Source organism: Erinaceus europaeus, chromosome 3 (genome assembly GCF_950295315.1).
Source record: "Erinaceus europaeus chromosome 3, mEriEur2.1, whole genome shotgun sequence".
In the NCBI taxonomy this organism is placed as follows: domain Eukaryota; kingdom Metazoa; phylum Chordata; class Mammalia; order Eulipotyphla; family Erinaceidae; genus Erinaceus; species Erinaceus europaeus.
In genome coordinates, this window is record NC_080164.1 from 122,000,718 (window position 1) to 122,020,870 (window position 20,153).

The following is a 20,153-nucleotide window of genomic DNA, read 5'->3' on the forward strand; positions in this document are numbered from 1 at the left end:
CTACAGAATCACTGGATATTAGTATTGGGCCTGACAGTCATCTTATCAATATCTTCTTTTGAAAACTGAAGAATTTTTCTAAGAAGGGAAAAATCAAGTGAATAATCCAAGTGGTCACATTAGTACACAAGTAGATTTGAAATAGAATTTGATATTCTGGTTTCTTTCTAATGAACTTGATGGGGTTTTTTTAAATTATTTTTTATTTAAGAAAGGATTAATTGTTTTTAAGAGATAATTGCTTTGATGGCATATCTCAACCCTTTGACAGATTTCAGAATATCATGTCTTTCTGGCAGTGCTTTGGTTATTTCTATGTTGTTATGTAAGTATACATTTTTGGATTTTTAAAAATATTTAAAATTTTTAAATTATCTTTATTTATTTCTTGGTTAGAGAGAGAGCCAGAAATTGAGAGAGAAGGGGGTGATAGAGAGGGAGACAGAGCCCTATAGCTCTGCCTCACCATTCACAAAGCTTTCCCCCTGCAAGTGAGGTCTGGGGGCTTGAACCCAGGTCCTTATACATGTGTGTTCAACCAGGTACACCACTACCTGGCCCCCATTTTTAGGATTTTATGTTAGAAGTGTCCTTGTCTACATAATACCTAGTGTACTTAAAAAGTCTCATATGTATTGAAATTGTGCATGACATCAAAAATGATCATAATAAGTTGGGGGTGAGGACTTAAAACTTTTCTTTTGGAAAGTGTGTTGAAAACAGCCAGATTCTAATAATGTAAAGGTCCAATTTTTAAATAATGTTCTGAGCATTCTGTAGGTCAATAAATCCCTCCCCTTTTATATTTCATGGGAGGACATTGGAAAGAATTCTGTTCATGTCAGTTTATAGAAGAGTCAAACAATTTTTATATGTTTAAGAAAACATTGTGTGAGACAAGAAAGTCTTTGTGGAAAGATTAAACAAGCATGTCCTATAAACAGGAACAAACATGCACAACCTTTGCAGAAAGATTTATTGGATGTGATGTGATCAGAGCTTCAATCTACAGAAAATGTTTGCATCCCTGTTTTCTTTAGACAAGACAGAGATTCTTTTCTCACTTTCCCTCCTGTTTCATCGTAATTAGTAATGTGAAGTTATTTTCAAGGGATTCACTTGAAAACAGTTGTAAAGAGACAAAACATTTGTGAAACCATATTTTAAATCCATCACTTGAGTTTCTATGGAAAGCATTTTTTATTCACAGTACTGTATTTTTGCATATATATTTTTTAACAGCACTGCTAATATTTCCACTAGCTACTGAGTATCAGTGCAGATCACTGTTTACAAAGTATGCTTCTTCAGTTACTCATCCCATTAGATGTTTCAGAAAAAAAATTGTTTTTTTGATACTACTAATAAGAATACATTATATCAACTCTCTTGGTGAGTCCTGTTAGACTTTAGCATAGCTAAAGGATCTGGGGAATCTTTTAGTAAAGGAACAATTTTTTCTATGTCTGACTCAGATTTTCCTCAATGTACAATAGTACTAGTTTTGGAGAAATAAATATATTTGTTTCATAGAGTCAGTGATCTAAAACCATAACTAAAATCATGATGCACCGATTTATGTGTGATGTGAAGTACAGGTTTTAGTATCTTCTCTATGAAGTGCAGAACTATGAGGGAATAAGAACAATGTATGGTCATCTTTTAGGATGATAGCAAAGTGAAGGAAATAGAGCCAGTAAGATACATCTTAGAGAGTGTCTGCTTTGCCATGTGTAAGCCCAGGCCCTGGCAGAAGCTTTGGTATTGTGGTCTCTCTCTCTCTGTGTGTGTATCTCTCTGTGTCTCTCTCTGTGTCTGTCTGTCTGTCTGAAAAAATCATCCTGGAGTGATGAAGTCCAAGTAATTATAGGACTAAAAAAAAGGAAGAAAGAAGGGAGGAAGAATGGACTTCCAGAAGACACTTGTAGTTTTGTTTCTTCAATTCTGCAGTCTCTTTGGAATCATTTTCACACATTGTAGGCCAATAATAGAGAACTGGATTCCTCTTCTTTCTCTTTGAGTGAAAAAATTGTCATTGTATTCTCAGCAATAGAAGCTCCATAATTAAAGTTGTGTTTTGCCTGTGTAATTATCATTTGGTCATTCAGTCATTTCATTCATATAGCTTTTGAATAATTGACTTCCAAACATTCAAATTATTGTTTTCTTCTATAATATTACTGGGCTTACTCATTTAGTTTTGGAATTCTCTTTTTATTTACCAGTGACTGAGCATTGATTTCTGTACTATATTTCAAATACAAATTCTTTAGTTTACATCCTTTGTTCTGCTAAGAAACTAGTTCAACATATCCAGGAATACTGTGATACAAATTCATTTTCTTCTCCGAATTTCTCCTAGTTTCTTTTCTATCATTTTCTGTTATTTTTTTTATAATTTAATTGCTATTTAAGCTTAGTTCCAAGGGGGCTAATAATCTTATTGGATATAATGTTGCCATTTTATTGTAGTCATTACTGTTCACCAGTTTGCTTTTACAAGTTTCTCATGTCTTTATTCCTCTTTCTTCTGATGCTGCTATAAACACATCACTTTCATAATGAAGTGCTATTGTTTTAGTGATCTTTTTGGGGTCATTTTTAAAGAGCCACTCTGGGAGTATTTAAGTATTTTAGAAGAGCTAGATAGTATATTGTTTAGGTCTTGAGATTAGACGTGCATTTATACTTTGTATTAAAATTGACTGTGTCCCTAATTATTGATAGTTAATAGATTTGTGTCTCATCCAATTCTGTAAACATCAACTCTGTAAATAGCCATTAGCTTGTGTTAGGAAAAAAAAAATCCAGAATGATCTAACTTTCATCTTTATATGGAAGTAAAACTAGGTAATTGTTTAAAAAACACTAATGGTTTAAACTTTTATGTTAAGGAAAAAAAATCTTTGTTGACTCAGAAGTAGTAAAACTGTGTTTCTCAGCTCTGACTTTAACCCTGACTCACTATGTAATAATGTGAATTATCTAACATTCCTGGAATTTAACTTTCTCTGTAGCCAACATACCTCAGGAAGGTATGCATAAGATTTAGCAGTGGAGTTCCGGGCATGAAGAAAACTAGAGACAATGCAAAAGGTGTCTTGTGAAAGATTGCAGGAAGTCCATAGAGCATAACTTTATACTCCATAGTTCATAACCTGTCCTGTAAATAGATTCAATTTATATTACTATTGAGGAGGCCAAGGACAGTGACTTGAAAGCTTATGTGATCCTGAACTAAATACAGATCAAATAGGGGAGCAGTGGCATAAATTTTCAAAGGACTTGTTTAAAAATGCATAAATTGGGTTTCTGTTCTGGTACCATCATTAAAACTTTGGCATTGGGTTAATGACCTAACCTGTAACTTTGCTGTCTTCAACAGTAAAATGAGGCATGCTCAATTGCTCAATGAATTTTTTTCTTTTTATAACATATTTATTTATTTATTTATTTTTATGAGAGAGAAAGTTCAAGACAGAGACTAAAGTACTCAACTCTAGCATATATGGCAGTGCTGGTTCTTTTTTTTTTTTTTTTTTTTTTTTTTTTTGCCTCCAGGGCTATCTCCGTACCTCAGCACTAGCACTAGAGCACTATGAGTCCACTGTTCCTGGTAGCCATTTTTTCCATTGAGAGGAGAGAGGAAGAAAGGGAGATAGAAAGATGGACACCTACAGACCAGCTTCACCACTTCTGAAGAGACCCCCCTCCCCCCATCCCCACAGGTGGGGAGCCAGTGCTTAAACCGAGATCCTTGCACTTTGTACTATGTGTGCTTAACCTGGAGCACCACTGCCTGCTTCCCCTGCCCCCAATGCCCCCAGATGTGCTGAGTCTTAAAGCTAGCTCTTGGGGGTATAAGTGCTGTGCCCTAACACAATGAGAGATCTCCCCTGCCTCAAATTTGACTAATGAGTATCAAGCAATTGACTCAGACCATATGGAAGCTGGCAAGTCTCAAATGGTAGATCAGCAGACTGAAGACTCATGACAACCAATGTTTCCATTTCAGTTCAGAGATTGTTTGCTCCAATATTACTTATAACTGATATTTCAGATGAAATACACAAAATAATACTTGGTTCAGCCCACCTGTTAAAGCACACATGTTACCATATGTAAGAACCCAGGTTTGAGCTCCAGATCAGCAGGGGGGAGGAGAGAACTTTAAGAGTGGGGAAGTTGTACTGTGGTCTCTTTCTTTGAAATGAGAAAAAAATGACCTCTCAGGGCAGTAGAAATCCAAAGATTTCTCTAAATCCTATCAGTAACCCTGGTAACAGAAATATTTGCCAAATATCTAGGCACATCTAACCCAGCCAAGTTGACATATAAACTTAACTGTCATCACATCTAAGGAACCATTCATTCTAGTTATCTATAAAAATGTTTTATTTGTTGTCTCCTGGTTGCAAGATATAGCTCATAGACTATTTCAGCAACTGGCTCAGTCAAGTCAGAGACCACCACATGCATTCATTCATCCAGCAAGTCTTTCTTTGACACCTTCTTTGAACCAGACACTGTATTGGAGGATTTGGATTCAGGTTTTTTTTTTTTTTTTAAATGGGAATCTGATTTATATTCAACAATGTAAGTTTGATTGTAATGTAGGAAAAGACTTTGAGAAGCTATGGATGAGGGTGTCAGTAAGGAAGTTTTTAAAAAAATTTTTATTTATAAAATGGAAACACTGATAGGACCATAGGATAAGAGAGGTACCATTCCACACATTTCCCACCACCGGAACTCCATTTCCCATTCCCTCCCCCAATAGCTTTACTATTCTTTAACCTTCTAGGGGCATGGACTCAGGGTCTTTATGGGGTGCAGAAGGTGTGAGGTCTGGCTTCTGTAATTGCTTCCCCAGTAAGGAAATTTTTATAGTCTTCAGGCAAAGACTTCTTGGTGATCTTGACTGGGCTCATGATGCTGAAGATATTATAATATACCTTTGGAAAAGTATGGAAATATGTTGCTAGTGGTGATGTTGCACTAATTCACTTGTAAGGAATGGAAAAACCACTATAAAACAATAGCCTCCCAAATCTACTCTACTCTAAGACTACTGTGTGCTAGGCATGGACAGAGCAAGGATTATCACAAGATGCTTCATACACATCAGCAGAAAGATATCATATCTGGTTAAATTTCAGAGGTGATAGCATATGGCTGGAGCACAGTAAGGTTTTTGGTGCTTGGGACTGAACCCAGGACCTCACACATGCAACACATCTGTTCTACCACTGAACCACTTTGATGGTCTAATTTTTGTTTTATTTTTAATGAGAGAGAAAGATTAAATTACCACTCCACCATCCATGAAGTTTCACTTGTTTTACTTTTGTTACCTGCTCATGTGTTGCCAGGGAGGGAATCAGGGAACCCAAGGGAATCATGGATGTAAGGCATGCACTCTGCCACTGAACCATCTCCCTGACCCCTAGACAGCCTTTCTTCAACTTAACTACAGATTGTGTTTCTGATATTATTTCTTCACGTTGGTGGCACTCTGTCCACAGTAAGCATTACATGTAGTCTCATGCCACATGACTTTGGAAGTACTTTTTGCTCTTTTGACTTAGTCCTTTCTGGTCTTCTCCAACAGTTCCTAAGTTGAATCTTGAGAATTACTTTGTTTTATTCTTCCTGTGTTGTTTTCGCCGGGCTGGCTTCACGGGTGGGTAACAGATGACCAGAAACACACGGCTGAGCTAAGAACGCAGTTTAATCTTTATTCACAAGCGGGCAAACAGTCCAACACCTAATCACCACACAATGTGCTCCTCCATCTTTCTCCTCTGGCCGCAGCATCAGGAACTCAGGAAATACATAGGACAGGGGGCGGGGAGAAGGGAGAAGCACGAAAAGGCAAAGACTAAACCACAATTTCCTGGAGGCGGGGGGGGGGGGGGGGGGGGGGGGGAGTTTCTTCTTCTTCTAGCGTTTGTCCTTCTTCCGTAGCCAGTCAACAGCGTCAGGTTGAGCCTGATGTAAAGTTTTGAGACCTCCTTTGAATCTGGAGAGATGGCAGTCGTTGACTATGTGGGTCATAGTCTGTCTGTAACCGCAGGGGCAGTTCGGGTCGTCTCTGGCCCCCCAGCGATGGAACATAGCGGCGCACCGGCCATGGCCTGTTCGATAGCGATTGAGGAGGGCCCAGTCATAACGTGCTAGGTCAAAGCCGGGTTGACGCTTGCAGGGGTCTGTGATGAGGTGTTTGTTCTTTACCTCAGCTGACTGCCAACTCTGTTTCCAAGAGACTGGAACAGAGAAGTTCAGTGTAGGCATAAGGGACCAGATTGGGTGACGAGACGTCAAGCGTTGGACAGGGTGGGCGAAGATATCCGCGTATATTGGCAGGTCCGGTCGAGCGTAGACGTGGGAAATGAACTTAGATGATGCCGCATCCCGACAGATATCTGGTGGGGCGATGTTGCTAAGAACTGGCAGCCATGGAACCGGGGTGGAACAGATGGTTCCAGAAATTATCCTCATGGAGGAATATAATTTGGAATCGACCAAGTGGACATGGGGGCTGCGGAACCATACTGGGGCACAGTATTCTGCAGTGGAATAGCATAATGCCAGAGATGATGATCATAGTGTGGAAGCGCTCGCGCCCCATGAGGAGCTGGCCAGTCTTGCAATGATGTTATTCCTTGCGCCCACCTTTGCTGCAGATTTTATGAGATGTTTGTGAAATGACAGAGTGCGATCGAGAGTAATGCCAAGATAGACTGGCCGGGCTTCATGTCGGGGGGGGGGGGGGGGGAGTGAGACCAAACCAATGTGAAGCATACCAACATTCCTGCAACTTCATTTATATCCACAGCCAGACTTACTCCTTATCCAGAGACACTGTGAACCTTAGGATATATTTTGTGTGTGTGTCTTTTATAAAGCAAGTTTTATTTGTCTCTCTAATTAGGCTGTGGTGACTGAAGGGACAGACCACGTATTTATCTTAGTGCTTTCATTAGCCAGCATCGCTCACATACAGTTTATTTTAGCACATGATGGGGGGCACCAATATTAGACTTTCAAAATGTTTGCTTTGTAAACTCTATGAACACAGGAACCACATATTTTGAAGAAGGAAATTAATGAGTCATTCACATATGAATATTTAGATAACTTTTTTATTTCCTACTAGTGATTTAATAATAGTTTACAAGATTATTAGATTAAGGGTATAACTGCAAATGGCACCCACCAAGGAAGTTCTGTTAACACTCCCCCAACACACACACACACACACGATAACCATGTTATTTTTCACAGTCTTAAAAACAGTTTTTTGTTTCTCCAAGTTCATGTGTTTCAGTTCACTATATTCCATATGCGAGCAAAGCCATACAGTAATTTTTCTCTCTGTGTGTATGTGTGTGCGTGTGTGTGTGTGTGTGTAATGTTTTGTGTGTTACATGGAAATGAATCCAAATACCTCTCTTTCTCCTTTCTAGAGATCATAACTTTGACTACTTGGAGTTTCGCCTTTGGATTGGCCTGTGGTCTGCCTTCCTGTGTCTCATTCTGGTGGCCACAGATGCCAGCTTCTTGGTTCAGTACTTCACTCGTTTCACAGAAGAGGGCTTCTCTTCTCTGATTAGCTTCATCTTTATTTATGATGCCTTCAAGAAGATGATCAAGTTAGCAGATTACTACCCTATCAACTCTGACTTCAAAGTGGGCTACAATACTCACTTCTCCTGTGCCTGCATGCCACCTGACCCAGGTGAGGACATAACCCTGGGGGCTGTGCTGGGAGCAAGGTGCGGGCCCTGTAGATACAAACCTTCAATCTGAGCTCATGATCATCTGGAAAGGGCTTCGTTTTATTTCCTCTGAGTAACTGTCTTGCTGAATTTGAGGTCTTATTGCCTGAACTATCACAGGCATGTGTCTCAGGAAGTGAAAACAGGAGATCTGGAAAAATAAACATAATTTGCTTAATAGTTTGAAATTAACAAAACTGCTGTAGTTGTGAGGAAACTGGTGCATATAGCTCCTGATCTCATTGGGCAGATGAGGAAGTTACATATGTACATATGTATTTTAAAACATTTTTAAGGGTTGCTTTTCATTTCATGAAAGAGAGAGGAGGAGAAGGGATGGATAGCATGATGGTTATGCAAAGAGATTCTCTTGTCCAGGTTCAATCCTCTGCACCACCGTAAGCTGGAGCCGAGCAGTCCTCTGGGAGAGAGAGAGAGAGAGAGAGAGAGAGAAGGTGAGAGGGGGAGCAGGGCACCACTCCATAAGCAGTGCTATGTGAACTTGAACCTGGAATATCAAAAACTCAAATTCTGTACTCTTTCTGCTTCTGACATTTCCCTAGGAGCTGTACATACATGGGTTAATAATATATATATATATATATATATATATATATATATTAATCAGACATATCTAGTTCCTTAACTACTTCATAGTTTACTGCTTCCTTGTTATGACAGTGTTACTACTTAAGTAAACATTAAATCAGTTGTTTTAAAACTATAGAAGAAACCAAGGAGATACTCACATTATATAGTTTTTAGCCTGGCAATGGACAAGTAAATTCAGTCTAGAATTGCCTAGTAATAAAGTTGTATTTTACTTCATGTCTACTAGACAGTAAAATTAAGAAATGGAAAGAAAAAATAAAGGACATAAAGGAAGTAAGAAATATTATGTTCTTAGAGGAGATTATTATTCTAGAAACTTTCTATAGCCATACACTCTGAACACGCCCAATCTCATCTAATACTCTAGAGTCTGGAAGGTTGGGAAAGTCAGTTAACTTCTGGGTAATGAATATGATACTATATACATCTTAGTACTACAACACCTGTATTGCTGAATCTGAACCAACAGTAGAAACTTTTCACAAAAATGTTTTATTTGCTCTTGGTAAATTTTCATGTAATAATTGCTCCTCTTTTTGTAATGGAAAAGGCCTTTTAAAATGGTATTCACTTTACATCTGCTCTGTAGAATCAAGGTAGACATTTGTGCTGGACAGTGAAATAAGAATAGGTTAGTGACACCAAGTTATTCAGATAGATACAGGTCAGTGTCTCTCCAAATAAAAGCTGTTATACAATTCATGATTTTTTATTAAGTCTTATAACACCAGAAGTGTTATAGGGATGCTATAAACCTGGGAAGAAATGTGAAGCACTTTCATGCAATATCCACTTCTACTTATGTATTATGGAGGGGGTCATATGATGGCACACCTGATTGACCACACACATTACAGTGCATAAGGATCTGGGTTCAAGCCCCTGATCCGTATCTGCAGAGGGGAAGCTTCACAAGCATTTAAATAAAAAGAGGCTTAAAAGCAGACTGGTACAGATTGGAAATAGAAGGATTTAGGTGATCAGGAATTGCATATAGTTATAAACTCCTATTATTGTTTATATTAGAAAAATAGAAGTGCTATTCATAAATAGCGATCAATTAAAAAGGACTTAATAATAACCACTCAGTACAATAAAAATAAATATATATGTATTTTAAAATAAATATATATATATATGTATACATATATATATATATATTTGTCTCCAGATTTCTCGCTGGGGCTCCATGCCTGCACTATAAATGCAGCTGGTGGCCATCTCTCTCTCTCTCTCTTTTTGTTCCATTGTTGTTGCTGCTGCTGTTGTTGGATAGGACAGAGAAGGAGAAAAAGATAAACACCTGCAGACCTGCTTCACCACTTGTGAAGTGACCCCCCCACCCCCGCAGGTGGGGAGCTGGGGGTTGGAACTGGGATCCTTGCGCAGGTTTTGCTAACTACCACTCGGCCCCCAAGACAAATATTTTTACTAGAATCAGTGGAATATGTCCCCCACCCCAAAAACACACAGATGTTACTGTTTTTAATTAAAATTTCATTTTGCACCTTTATTTATCGGATAGAGACAGCTAGAAATCAAGAGGTATTGGGGAGATAGGTAGAGAGACAGAAAGACACCTACAGCCCTGCTTCACCATTCGTGAAGTTTCCCCCTGCAGGTGGGAAAGATGTTACTGTTGTAAAATGATGTAGAGCACTTCTTGGGAGAAGAGGGGGTAATCCCTGTCACCACACATCCTCGATGTTTTGGAGCAATCTACACTATACATATTCAGAATCCCAAATCATGGAATTTTAATCATGATACTTTGAACTCTAATTTATTTCTAACTATATGTATGTATGTATGTATGTATGTATTAATATATGGAAAAAATCTCAAGTAGTTTTCTTGGGGAAGTCTGAGTGATCATACACCAAGATTTTCTAAAGCAAAAAACATGTTGCTACTCACCTGTTCTAGGTTTGACGTATTTGTTCAGAAGCCAGGTGAGGTCTTTGTCACCACACCTGTCACAGGAAATGAGCTGCCTTTTGTCAGTCCTGGTTCCTCCTGAGGCTAATGGAAACTTGCATCCATGGTTTTATTTGGGTGCTGTCAGAGGAGGTTTTATGAAATTAAGGAAGACATCTGAAGGTGATCCAGTGGTCAAAATCACCACAAAGATTTTACATGCAATCTTCCTTCCAAGAAAGGTATTTGTTTTCATGAGAAAGTGATACTGAGAGTTGGACAGATTGTGCACATCCATGACCATAACTGGCTGAAGTGACAATAGGATTTCCTTTGACCTCTTTTCCTCACTTGTAGAAAAGTCAGTCCTGAAGAGCTAGAATTTTCTTGGAAGGGTGCTGATATCTGTAAGTGCGACCAGTAAAGCAGTGGACCAGGGCTTTGAGGAAGGAGAAGATAGCAGTTGAGTTCCTGCTTGGCTAGTAACCCCTGTGTTACTTTGGGCAAGAAAACTTGGTCTTATTTCCCTCCTTATAAAAAGGGGTTCATTAATAAAAGTACCTACCATATAAAATTGTTTTAAAGAGTAAAAGTGAGGTATTAAAAACTGTGACCGTTTATAAGTAAGTTTAATGTTGACTACCATTATTATTGCTATTTTTTATTAAAACTTAGGGCTAATGGGTACCCTTCAAATATGAACAAATAAAATGATTCTCATCATTCCCTCTTCTAAACAACCATTATTGGACAACTGACCTATTCTGCCACAAGACTATTGGTTGTACCCAGTATTTTTGGAATATACCTGCTGAGTGGCCCTCATGAAAAAATGTACAGGGATATAAGAGGGCATATAAACGTATGGAAAAGTAATCTGTGTCTGGTTTGAGAAAAGGGAGATATTTTTCTGACAGATTGTGTCTTAGAAATGTCCTTAAGATTACTGATTGAATATTTTCCCATAGCTTTAATACTTTTTTATAATAAACTCTATATACCCACCAGGATAGTCAACTGAAAAATGATAGTGAGAGAATAATATAATTATATATATAACTAGAGGAATTGCTCCCCCAAAACAAAAGAAACACCACTTATCACATCATTTATTCTTAGTAATAAAAAAAATCAGCCAGTCGATGGTATTTAAGCTGGAAAATGACTGGGGTTTTGTTGTTGTTATTTGTGTATTTATTTATTTTAACACTGGGACAATATTACCAATGAACCAGCAGTTGCAGAGAAAGAGCTGTGCCCCTGCAAACAGAGAAATTATTTTATTTTATTTTAAACTTTTAAAAATTTTCTTATTGTCTTTCTTTATTGAATAGAGATAGCCAAAAATTGAGAGGGTAGGGGGACATAGGGAGAAAGACACCTGCAATACTGCTTCACCACTCGCACAGCTTTCCCCCTACAGGTGGGAACTGGGGGCTCAAACCTGGATCTTCGTGCATTTGTAGTATGTGCACTCAACCAGGTGCGTCAATAGCCAACTCCCAGAGAAATGATTTTACAGGAAAGGAAATAGGAGTCACCTAATCTTTAAGAAAAGTCTTTTCGGGAGTCGGGCTGTAGCACAGCGGGTTAAGCGCAGGTGGCGCAAAGCACAAGGACCGGCATAAGGATCCCGGTTCGAACCCCGGCTCCCCACCTGCAGGGGAGTCGCTTCACAGGCGGTGAAGCAGGTCTGCAGATGTCTTTCTCTCCCCCTCTCTGTCTTCCCCTCCTCTCTCTGTTTCTCTCTGTCCTATCCAACAACAATGACAACAACAATAATAACTACAACAATAAAACAACAAGGGCAACAAAAGGGAATAAATAAATAAAATAAAATAAAAATATATTAAAAAAAAAAAGAAAAGTCTTTTCGGGGGTCGGGCGGTGGCGCAGTGGGTTAAGCGCATGTGGCGCAAAGCGCAGGGACCGGCGTAAGGATCCCGGTTCGAGCCCCTGGCTCCGCACCTGCAGGGGAGTCGCTTCACAGGCGGTGAAGCAGGTCTGCAGGTGTCTGTCTTTCTCTCCCTCTCTCTGTCTTCTCCTCCTCTCTCCATTTTTCTCTGTCCTATCCAACAATGAACAACATCAACAATGGAAATAATAATAACCACAACGAGGCTACAACAGCAAGGGCAACAAAAGAGGGGGGAAAATGGCCTCCAGGAGCGGTGGATTCATGGTGCAGGCACCGAGCCCAGCAATAACCCTGGAGGGGGGGGAAAAAAAAGTAAAGTCTTTTCATGGTCACAATAATACTATTAGTTTTTTTTTTTCTCCTCTTGGAAGACAACTCTTCCTTTCATAATTGCTGATCTTTTCTCTTCACATTGTTTTTATAAAATGAAAATAAATCAAAATCACTTCATGATACTCCTTTTCTTTCTTTTTCTTTTTTGTTGTTCTGTCTCAGGGAATGAGTTAATGTCTTTGTGCAGGCATAATAACAAGGAGAGTCCTTCCCAACACACTTTTCTTTAATTATTATTAATTATTGTCCTTAGAAAAAAAGAGTAGATGGGACTGGGCAATTGGTGCACCTGATTAAGCACACATATTACCAAGTTCAAGGACCCAGGTTCAAGCCCCCTACCTCTTTGTCCTCTCTCAATTTCTCTTAGAAGGAGAAAAAGAAGAAAAAAAAGAAGAAAAAGAAAAAAAAATGACTGCCAGGAGACATGGATTTATTGTGCTGGCAACTAGCCCGAGTGACACCCCTGGTCAAAATAAAGGGGAGGGGGCAAACAGGGAGGGGGAGAAGAGTCAGATGGGGAGAAAGAGACACTCTTAAGCACTGCTGCACCATTTGTGAAATTCCATTAGGTACTTATATTCCTAGTGCGCCCATGTGATGTCAAGGACTGAGCCCAGGGATTCATGCTTGGTAAACCATGTGCTTTATCCTGTGCTATCACAGGATAAAAGCCCTGAGTTTCTTCTTTGTAATATACCTTTTTCTCCCTCCCTCTCACCCCCATCTGATATTTATTATCTTGGATTATACACTCAGGTTTTCATTTACTGCAGAACTAAGGAAGCACACTCGCAAGTGTTAAAGGAAAAGCTAGTAGAGACATTTGATATATACAGCTGGTGGGATTTTATACTAAAATTATATTTTCTCAGAAATTAGATAACTATTAATTTTGAGAAAAGCTGTTATGTTATATGTTACATATGTGATGCACAGAAGCCATATTTAAAGGAAAAAGTGTTCAGGAATTCAGTTAATCAAAGGAGATAATTTAATACTATTCCAGTGAACCTCAAGACTTTAGAAGTACTGAGTATTATACATGGTTACAAAGATGAGGACTTTAAACTTTAGGGGTGATTTGGTCAGTCCCTTTAGGAGGACTGTAGCTAGAAATTTGTGGATAGTGAACAAGACAATAGACTTTCCTCTTTCCTACCCCCTTTTCCCACCACTCCCCCCCCCCCTTTGATTTTGACTAGGGATCACAAGTATTCACTAGTATCTATTTCATTGCTTTTGAAGTTGTGTGCTTCACATGGTATAAGTTAGAAAATATATGGGCTGGGAAGTGCCACACCTGGTTAAGTGCATGTGTTACCTTGTGCAAAGGTCCATGTTCAGTGGTCTGGGAGATGGCTCAGTGGATAAAGCACTGAACTCTCAAGCATGAGGTCCTGAGTTCAAGCCCCAGCAGCACATGTACCAGGGTGATGTCTGGTTCTTTCTCTCTCCTCCTATCTTTCTCATTAATAAATAAACAAAATACTTTTTAAAAGGTCTATGTTTGATATCCCAGTCCCCACCAGTAGTTTGGAAGCTTCACAAGTGGTACAGCAAGGCTGCAGATATCTCTCTCTCTCTCTCTCTCTCTCTCTCTCTATCTATCTCCTCTCTCAATTTATCTTTGCCTTACCAAATAAAAATAAATATGGAAAACTGGCCATGGGACCAGTGAGTTTATCATGTAGGCACTGTGCCCCAGCTGGCAATAAAAAGTTAATAAAAAGATCCATACGTTACTTTTATAGTGTTTTATTTATAGTAGTAATTTTGTTTAATAATCTGGGTAAGATTTTTCATTCAACTTGAATGTTTAAAGTAAACCTTTAGGGTAGTTGGGTAGTGGTGCACTAGATTAAGCTTACATAGTACAAAGCTCAAGGACCCTTGCAAGGGTACTAGTTCAAGCCCTCTGCTCCCCACCTGCAGGGTTTTGAAGCAAGTCTGTAGGTGTCTGTCTTTCTCACTGTCTGTCTTCTCCTTCCCTCTCAATTTCTCTCTGTCCTATAAAAAAAAATTTAAAAATGACTACAGGAGTAGTGGATTCATAGTGCAGCACACCCCTTCAATAACCCTGGATGCAAAAAAAAAAAAAAAAGGAGAGAAGGAGGAGAAGAAGGAGGAGTAGAAGGAGAAGAAGAAGAAAACTGTTTAGGCTTAGAGAAATAGCTCACTTGGATAGTGCTCCTACTTTGCCATGTGCATGGCCGGGGTTCAAGCCTGGCCTCTACCACACTGGAGGATGCTTCAGTGCTATAGTGACCCTTGCTATCTCTCTGAGGTAGTTTACTAGAAGTGGTGAAGTCACCATGATAATAGAAAAAAAAAGAAAGAAAAAAACTACTACTTGTGCCTGTATAACTTTTCCTAATGTGTCAAGGTTGTAGTGACTGCACACAAGAGCACATTAACATTTTGGAAAGGGCCAAAATAAACTTTCAGACCAGATGTTATCTTTGTATCTGGTGGAGAAATAAAAGCTTGCTAAAAATTATAAGCACATTAGAAAAGCAAGAGAGATCACCCCAAGGGGACAGGCATTATGCTTTATTGTTAACAAAAGTGATATATTTTGTTGATTCATTGTTGACTGACCCAGGGAGAACATGCTTAATAATGGATGAGTAATTAAGAGGAATGAAAACTTTCTCAGGCAGAGCACGTCATTATCTGAATATCTCGGAGTAAAATAGAACTTTCTCCTTGGTGTGAAATTGTTGTTTTTTTTTTCTTTTTAATTTTCATTTATAAAAAGGAAACACTGACAAAACCATAGGACAAGAGTGGTACAACTCCACACAGTTCCAACCACCAGAACTCTGTATCCCATCCCTTCCCCTGATAGCTTTCCTATTCTTTAACCTTCTGGGAGTATGAACCCAGGGTTATTATGGGGTGCAGAATGTGGAAGGTCTGGCTTCTGTAATTGCTTCCTCATTGAACATGGGCAGGTCAATCCATACTCCCAGCCTGTCTCTCTCTTTCCCAGGGTTCCAGGACATATTGGTGGGGTTGTCTGTCAAGGGAAGTCAGGTTGGCATCATGGTAGCATCTGGTGGCTGAAAAAAGAGTTAACATAAAAAGCCAAACAAAGTGTTGACCAATCATGAACCTAATAGCTGGAAAATTGTAAGATCAAGACAAGTGATGGGTAGTCACTGTAGCCTTCCTTCCAGATCTTGATACATTTATAGCATGAGGGACTTTCTAAAAGCTCTAATGTAGTTTCCACTAGAGTGGAATTCTAGTGCATGCATATATATATATATATATATATATATATATATATATATATATGTATATATATATATAATTTTTCTATTATACTAATAAATGTTACACTCCACTATGTTATAGCCATTAAAAAGAACTATTGGATTGTATTTGCTCTGGTCCCATGTTGTAGCCAGTATGTGTTTCATAATTAGAAAGCCCATTAGAAGAAAGTTGGGAAAAGCTTATAATTCTGATTTGTTTCATAATTAGAAAGCCCATTAGAAGAAAGTTGGGAAAAGCTAATAATTCTGATTTGTCTCTCGTGACCTTCACCATCTTATGTGTAATTTTATTTTTACTCTTTTTTCCATTCCTTCTTTGGATTATGAATAAAGTTTAAATCATGGACTAGTGTCTAAAGGGGACGCATGGGCTTTTCATTATAGCTTTGCTCACTACATTTTCTTGCTACATAAGCTTCTATTTGTGAATCTACTTTACCAGTACAGTTGGCATCTTATTGCTCATGGTTATATGGTCTGATGAGAAAGTCATAGATACTTGAAAGACTTTTCTTGGTTTCTCCTCTTAGCTTCCTAAATGGCCATAGTTTATATTTTAGCAGTTCATGTATAATGTGTGCAGAAATAGAAAAAGGGAAAGCAGTAAACCAGACCTAGATAATTCTTTAACTTTGGGATTTGTATAAAACACAGAATGCTTTTATACAGTTGAACTTACATGCTGCCACTTGCAAAGAGCCTCGGTTCAAGGTCCCAGTTCCCTCCTTGGGGGGGGGGGAGGGGAGAGGGCGGAGCTAGATGAGTGGTGAAGCAGTGCTGCAGATGTCTCTTTCTCCCTTTCTTGCTATGCTTCCTCTCTCAATTTCTCTCTGTCCTATCAAAATAAATAATTAAATAAATAAACGGATTTAGGAAACATACCCCCAAATATTGTCTGTACACATCCTAAATAGACCAGTGGGTGGGTATGAAAGAGGTTTGTGAAATTGACTGCTTAAGTATGCCCAGCTTAGTATCAGGCAATAACTTCATTTTTTTTTCCCCTCCAGTATATCAATGGGGCTTCATGCCTGCACTATAAATCCACTGCTGCTGGAGGCCATTTTCTCCATTTTATTGCCCTTGTTGTTACTATTGTTACTGTTGTCATTGTCATTGGTGTTATTACTGTTGTTGGACAGAACAGAGAGAAATTGAGAGAGGAGGAAAAGACAGAGAGGGGGAGAGAAAGATAGACATCTGCAGACCTGCTTCACTGCCTATGAGGCGACCCCCCTGCATGTGGGGAGTCGGGGGCTCAAACCAGGATCCTTGCACTAGTCCCTGCACTTCATGCCATGTGCACTTAACCCATTGCGCTACTGCCTGGCCCACAGCTTCATTATTTAATTCCCGGTACAGTGTCTTAGGTGACTTCACACTTAGGTGTGAAGAGTGTTTACAGATTGAAGACTGCCATAACTTGAATTTACCAGAGATTTCAATTATCAGGCTTGTTGGAGCTAAGTGTACTGTCAGATTTGGTAAACTAGTTTTAGTTAGGAAGACTAAAAAGTTAATAACAAAGAATGAAGAAAACCTTGGTATTATTTTTGTTTTAAGACTTAAGGCTCAGATAGAGGCAGTTAATTTCTCCAAGAGCTAATTCTTCTAGAGTTTTCCTACAAATTCACTTTGTCTTTCGACAAAACCTGTTTTTTTTTTAACTGACCTAGAAATTTAAGCCATCTATATATGACTTTATCAGTAAGTACTTATATGCTCAAGTCATTCAGGACTGTCAGATACATCTGACATAACTATGCACACAAGACACTTATTGAATTTTATTAAGTTTCTATTTTCCAGCTACTCAATTTTCTCAATATATTACCTAAATAGAATGGAATAAAACATTAAAGTTTTATTATCCTTGGAAAAGATCTTGCATATTTTTTCTTATTCAGAATAACTTAATCAGTTCCACATTATTATAACCCTAAGAAGCTTTGTTGAGGATATGAATTCACATTTGGTTAAAATTTACTAAGCACCATCCAAGTGGTGGATTTATGCAGTTTTCATATCTCATATTTTAATATAACTTTAATGGCATTAAATGCATATTAATACATAGAGTATAAACGCATATAGCATATGTATTTGGTCAACACAAACTATGATTAGCTGATATTCTTTCCAAGGGCTAGTAGTAACCTTAGCTACTATTTATTTTGATTTTGCCTGGTACTGTATAGTATGTAACAATTCTCCCTATAATTGCTTTATTTAATCCACACAGTAATTTCATGAGGTAGGTGGTTTCAAATCTAATTTCACAAGTAGGGACTTGTGGTTGAAAGGAGTGAGGTCACATCCTCAAGATTATGTGACTAGGGAAACTGGGGACACTGTGATCCAGAAGGTGGTGAGGCCAGAATTCCAGCCTGGTTCCCCTAGCTCTCCTTTCTCTTCCTTGTGGTATGAACGTGAAGCAGATAGATCTGCCTTGGGGACTAGTTGGTTCTCATACTGCACCTTGTAGTGCCAAGTGCATTGTGATGGTATAGTTCTTGTCCATGTGTAAAGCGGAAGAGTTTGTGGGATAGTTGCTAGTGCCAGCTCACTAGAGGACAAAGAGGGACAGCTTCAAATTTTGCAGCTGACGTACCATATGTGAACACTGACGCTGACACATGAACATGTCTACCCATAGCTCCTGAGTCCGTTATTTTCTTTTTTCTCTAAAGCTATCATTAAGTGTTAAAGGAGCCAGCTTTAGATTGAAACTTACAATGCACAAACACATTTCTTTTTAAAATTTTTAAAAAATATTTACTTATTCATTTTTGTTGCCCTTGTTGTTTTATTGTTGTAGTTATTATTGTATTGTTATTGTTGATGTTGTCATTGTTGGATAGGACAGAGAGAAATGGAGAGAGGAGGGGAGAGAGGGGGAGAGAAAGATCGACAGCTGCAGACCTGTTTCACCACTTGTCAAGCAACCCTCCCCCCTGCAGGTGGGAAACCGGGGGCTCGAACTGGGATCCTTATGCTGGTCCTTGCACTTTGCATCATGTGCGCTTAACCCGCTGTGCTACTACCCACCCCGCACAAACACATTTCTAACACACTACTGACAGTGTTCACTCCCATCTTCCAAAGGGCCAGCTTGCATTTAATAACTGGGGAGGAGAATTGAGAAGTGAAAAGATATATAGGATGATCAACCTCTGGAAACTCTCTAAAACCCAGCTTGGGTCACAGACTGTGCTGGTTAAAATCGGCTGATTCTGAATTAGCCAGATTTCTAGGGCAAAGAGCTTCTTTCCTCTATCAGCCTTGGTTCTTCTGAGCAAACAGTGGAGAGAGAATGCAGTGTGTTTTGACTTTTCTGTTTGACCTTTACAGAATCTTAATTAAGGATATTGCAGACTCTGTCTACACTAATCATTCTGCAGTTGGTTGCCAAAATGTTTGCATCTTATGTGTCTGGCTCCAAATGATGTCCAGGGGCTCTTGTAGGCCTAACTCCTGACTGAAGCTGATAATTTTATCTTTAGTGAGCTTCAAGCAGTCTATTTTTAATTTTATGTGTGAATTCAAGCATATTCCTCTAGTAAGCATTTATGGAAGGTCTTGTTTATGTATTTGTTTTGAAGTCTTTCTCTTGAAACACCTACATGTGAAAACAAGCAGGATAAAGTTTCTAATTTTGTTCATCTTGATACTGGTCTTTGGGGACTTTGAGAGCTAATGCACATTAATAGCTTGTCTCATAGGAAAACTGAAATGGTGAAAAGAATCTAGACGCACAGAGTTGATGTGTATCCAAAATTCAAAAGCACTTATTAAAAGTTCATCTTGAAATCTATTTTGACTTACTCATGCTCTTTCTCATCTGTAATTCATTTCACAAAGACACCATAAATATACTTCCCCCTTCACTCCTTACTTGTTTTTATGCAGAAAAGTGTGTTACAGTAAGACCTTCCCCCTTATGAAGGAAGTTGACCAAATTGCAGTAAAATCTAACTCAGAAGAACAACTTTGCAGACACTGTTTAAAGAGTGCCTAGGCTTTCACATGTTTTCCTTCAAATACTCAGACATTTTGGCACAATTGAGATTCATCTGATTCTAACATAGGGGAATTTCAACTTTAAATTCTGTGATCAGATGAATCATCTTGATCTCAATGATTAGAAATGCTGGATAGGAAAATAATGAATGCTGAACAAAGTCTTGATAGCAACTCTACCTGATAGGCCTTATTATGTTGCTGGGGTGGAAACTGGGCATATCTTACCACAGAGTCTTATCCAACAGAAAACAGTGGGACAATATCTCCACAATGTGCTCTAGTATG

The 20,153-nt window shown here is 38.7% G+C and overlaps 1 protein-coding gene across 3 annotated transcripts in view; it reads left to right on the forward strand.

Moving 5' to 3' along the window:
* Positions 1-20,153, forward strand: part of SLC4A4 (solute carrier family 4 member 4) — a 463,215-nt gene that overhangs the window by 355,362 nt on the left and 87,700 nt on the right. For all 3 annotated transcript variants that reach the window (XM_060187836.1, XM_007523541.3, XM_060187837.1), the window contains one exon: positions 7,470-7,741. In XM_060187836.1, the coding sequence (XP_060043819.1) occupies positions 7,470-7,741 (272 nt within the window). The remainder of the gene's footprint in view (positions 1-7,469; positions 7,742-20,153) is intronic.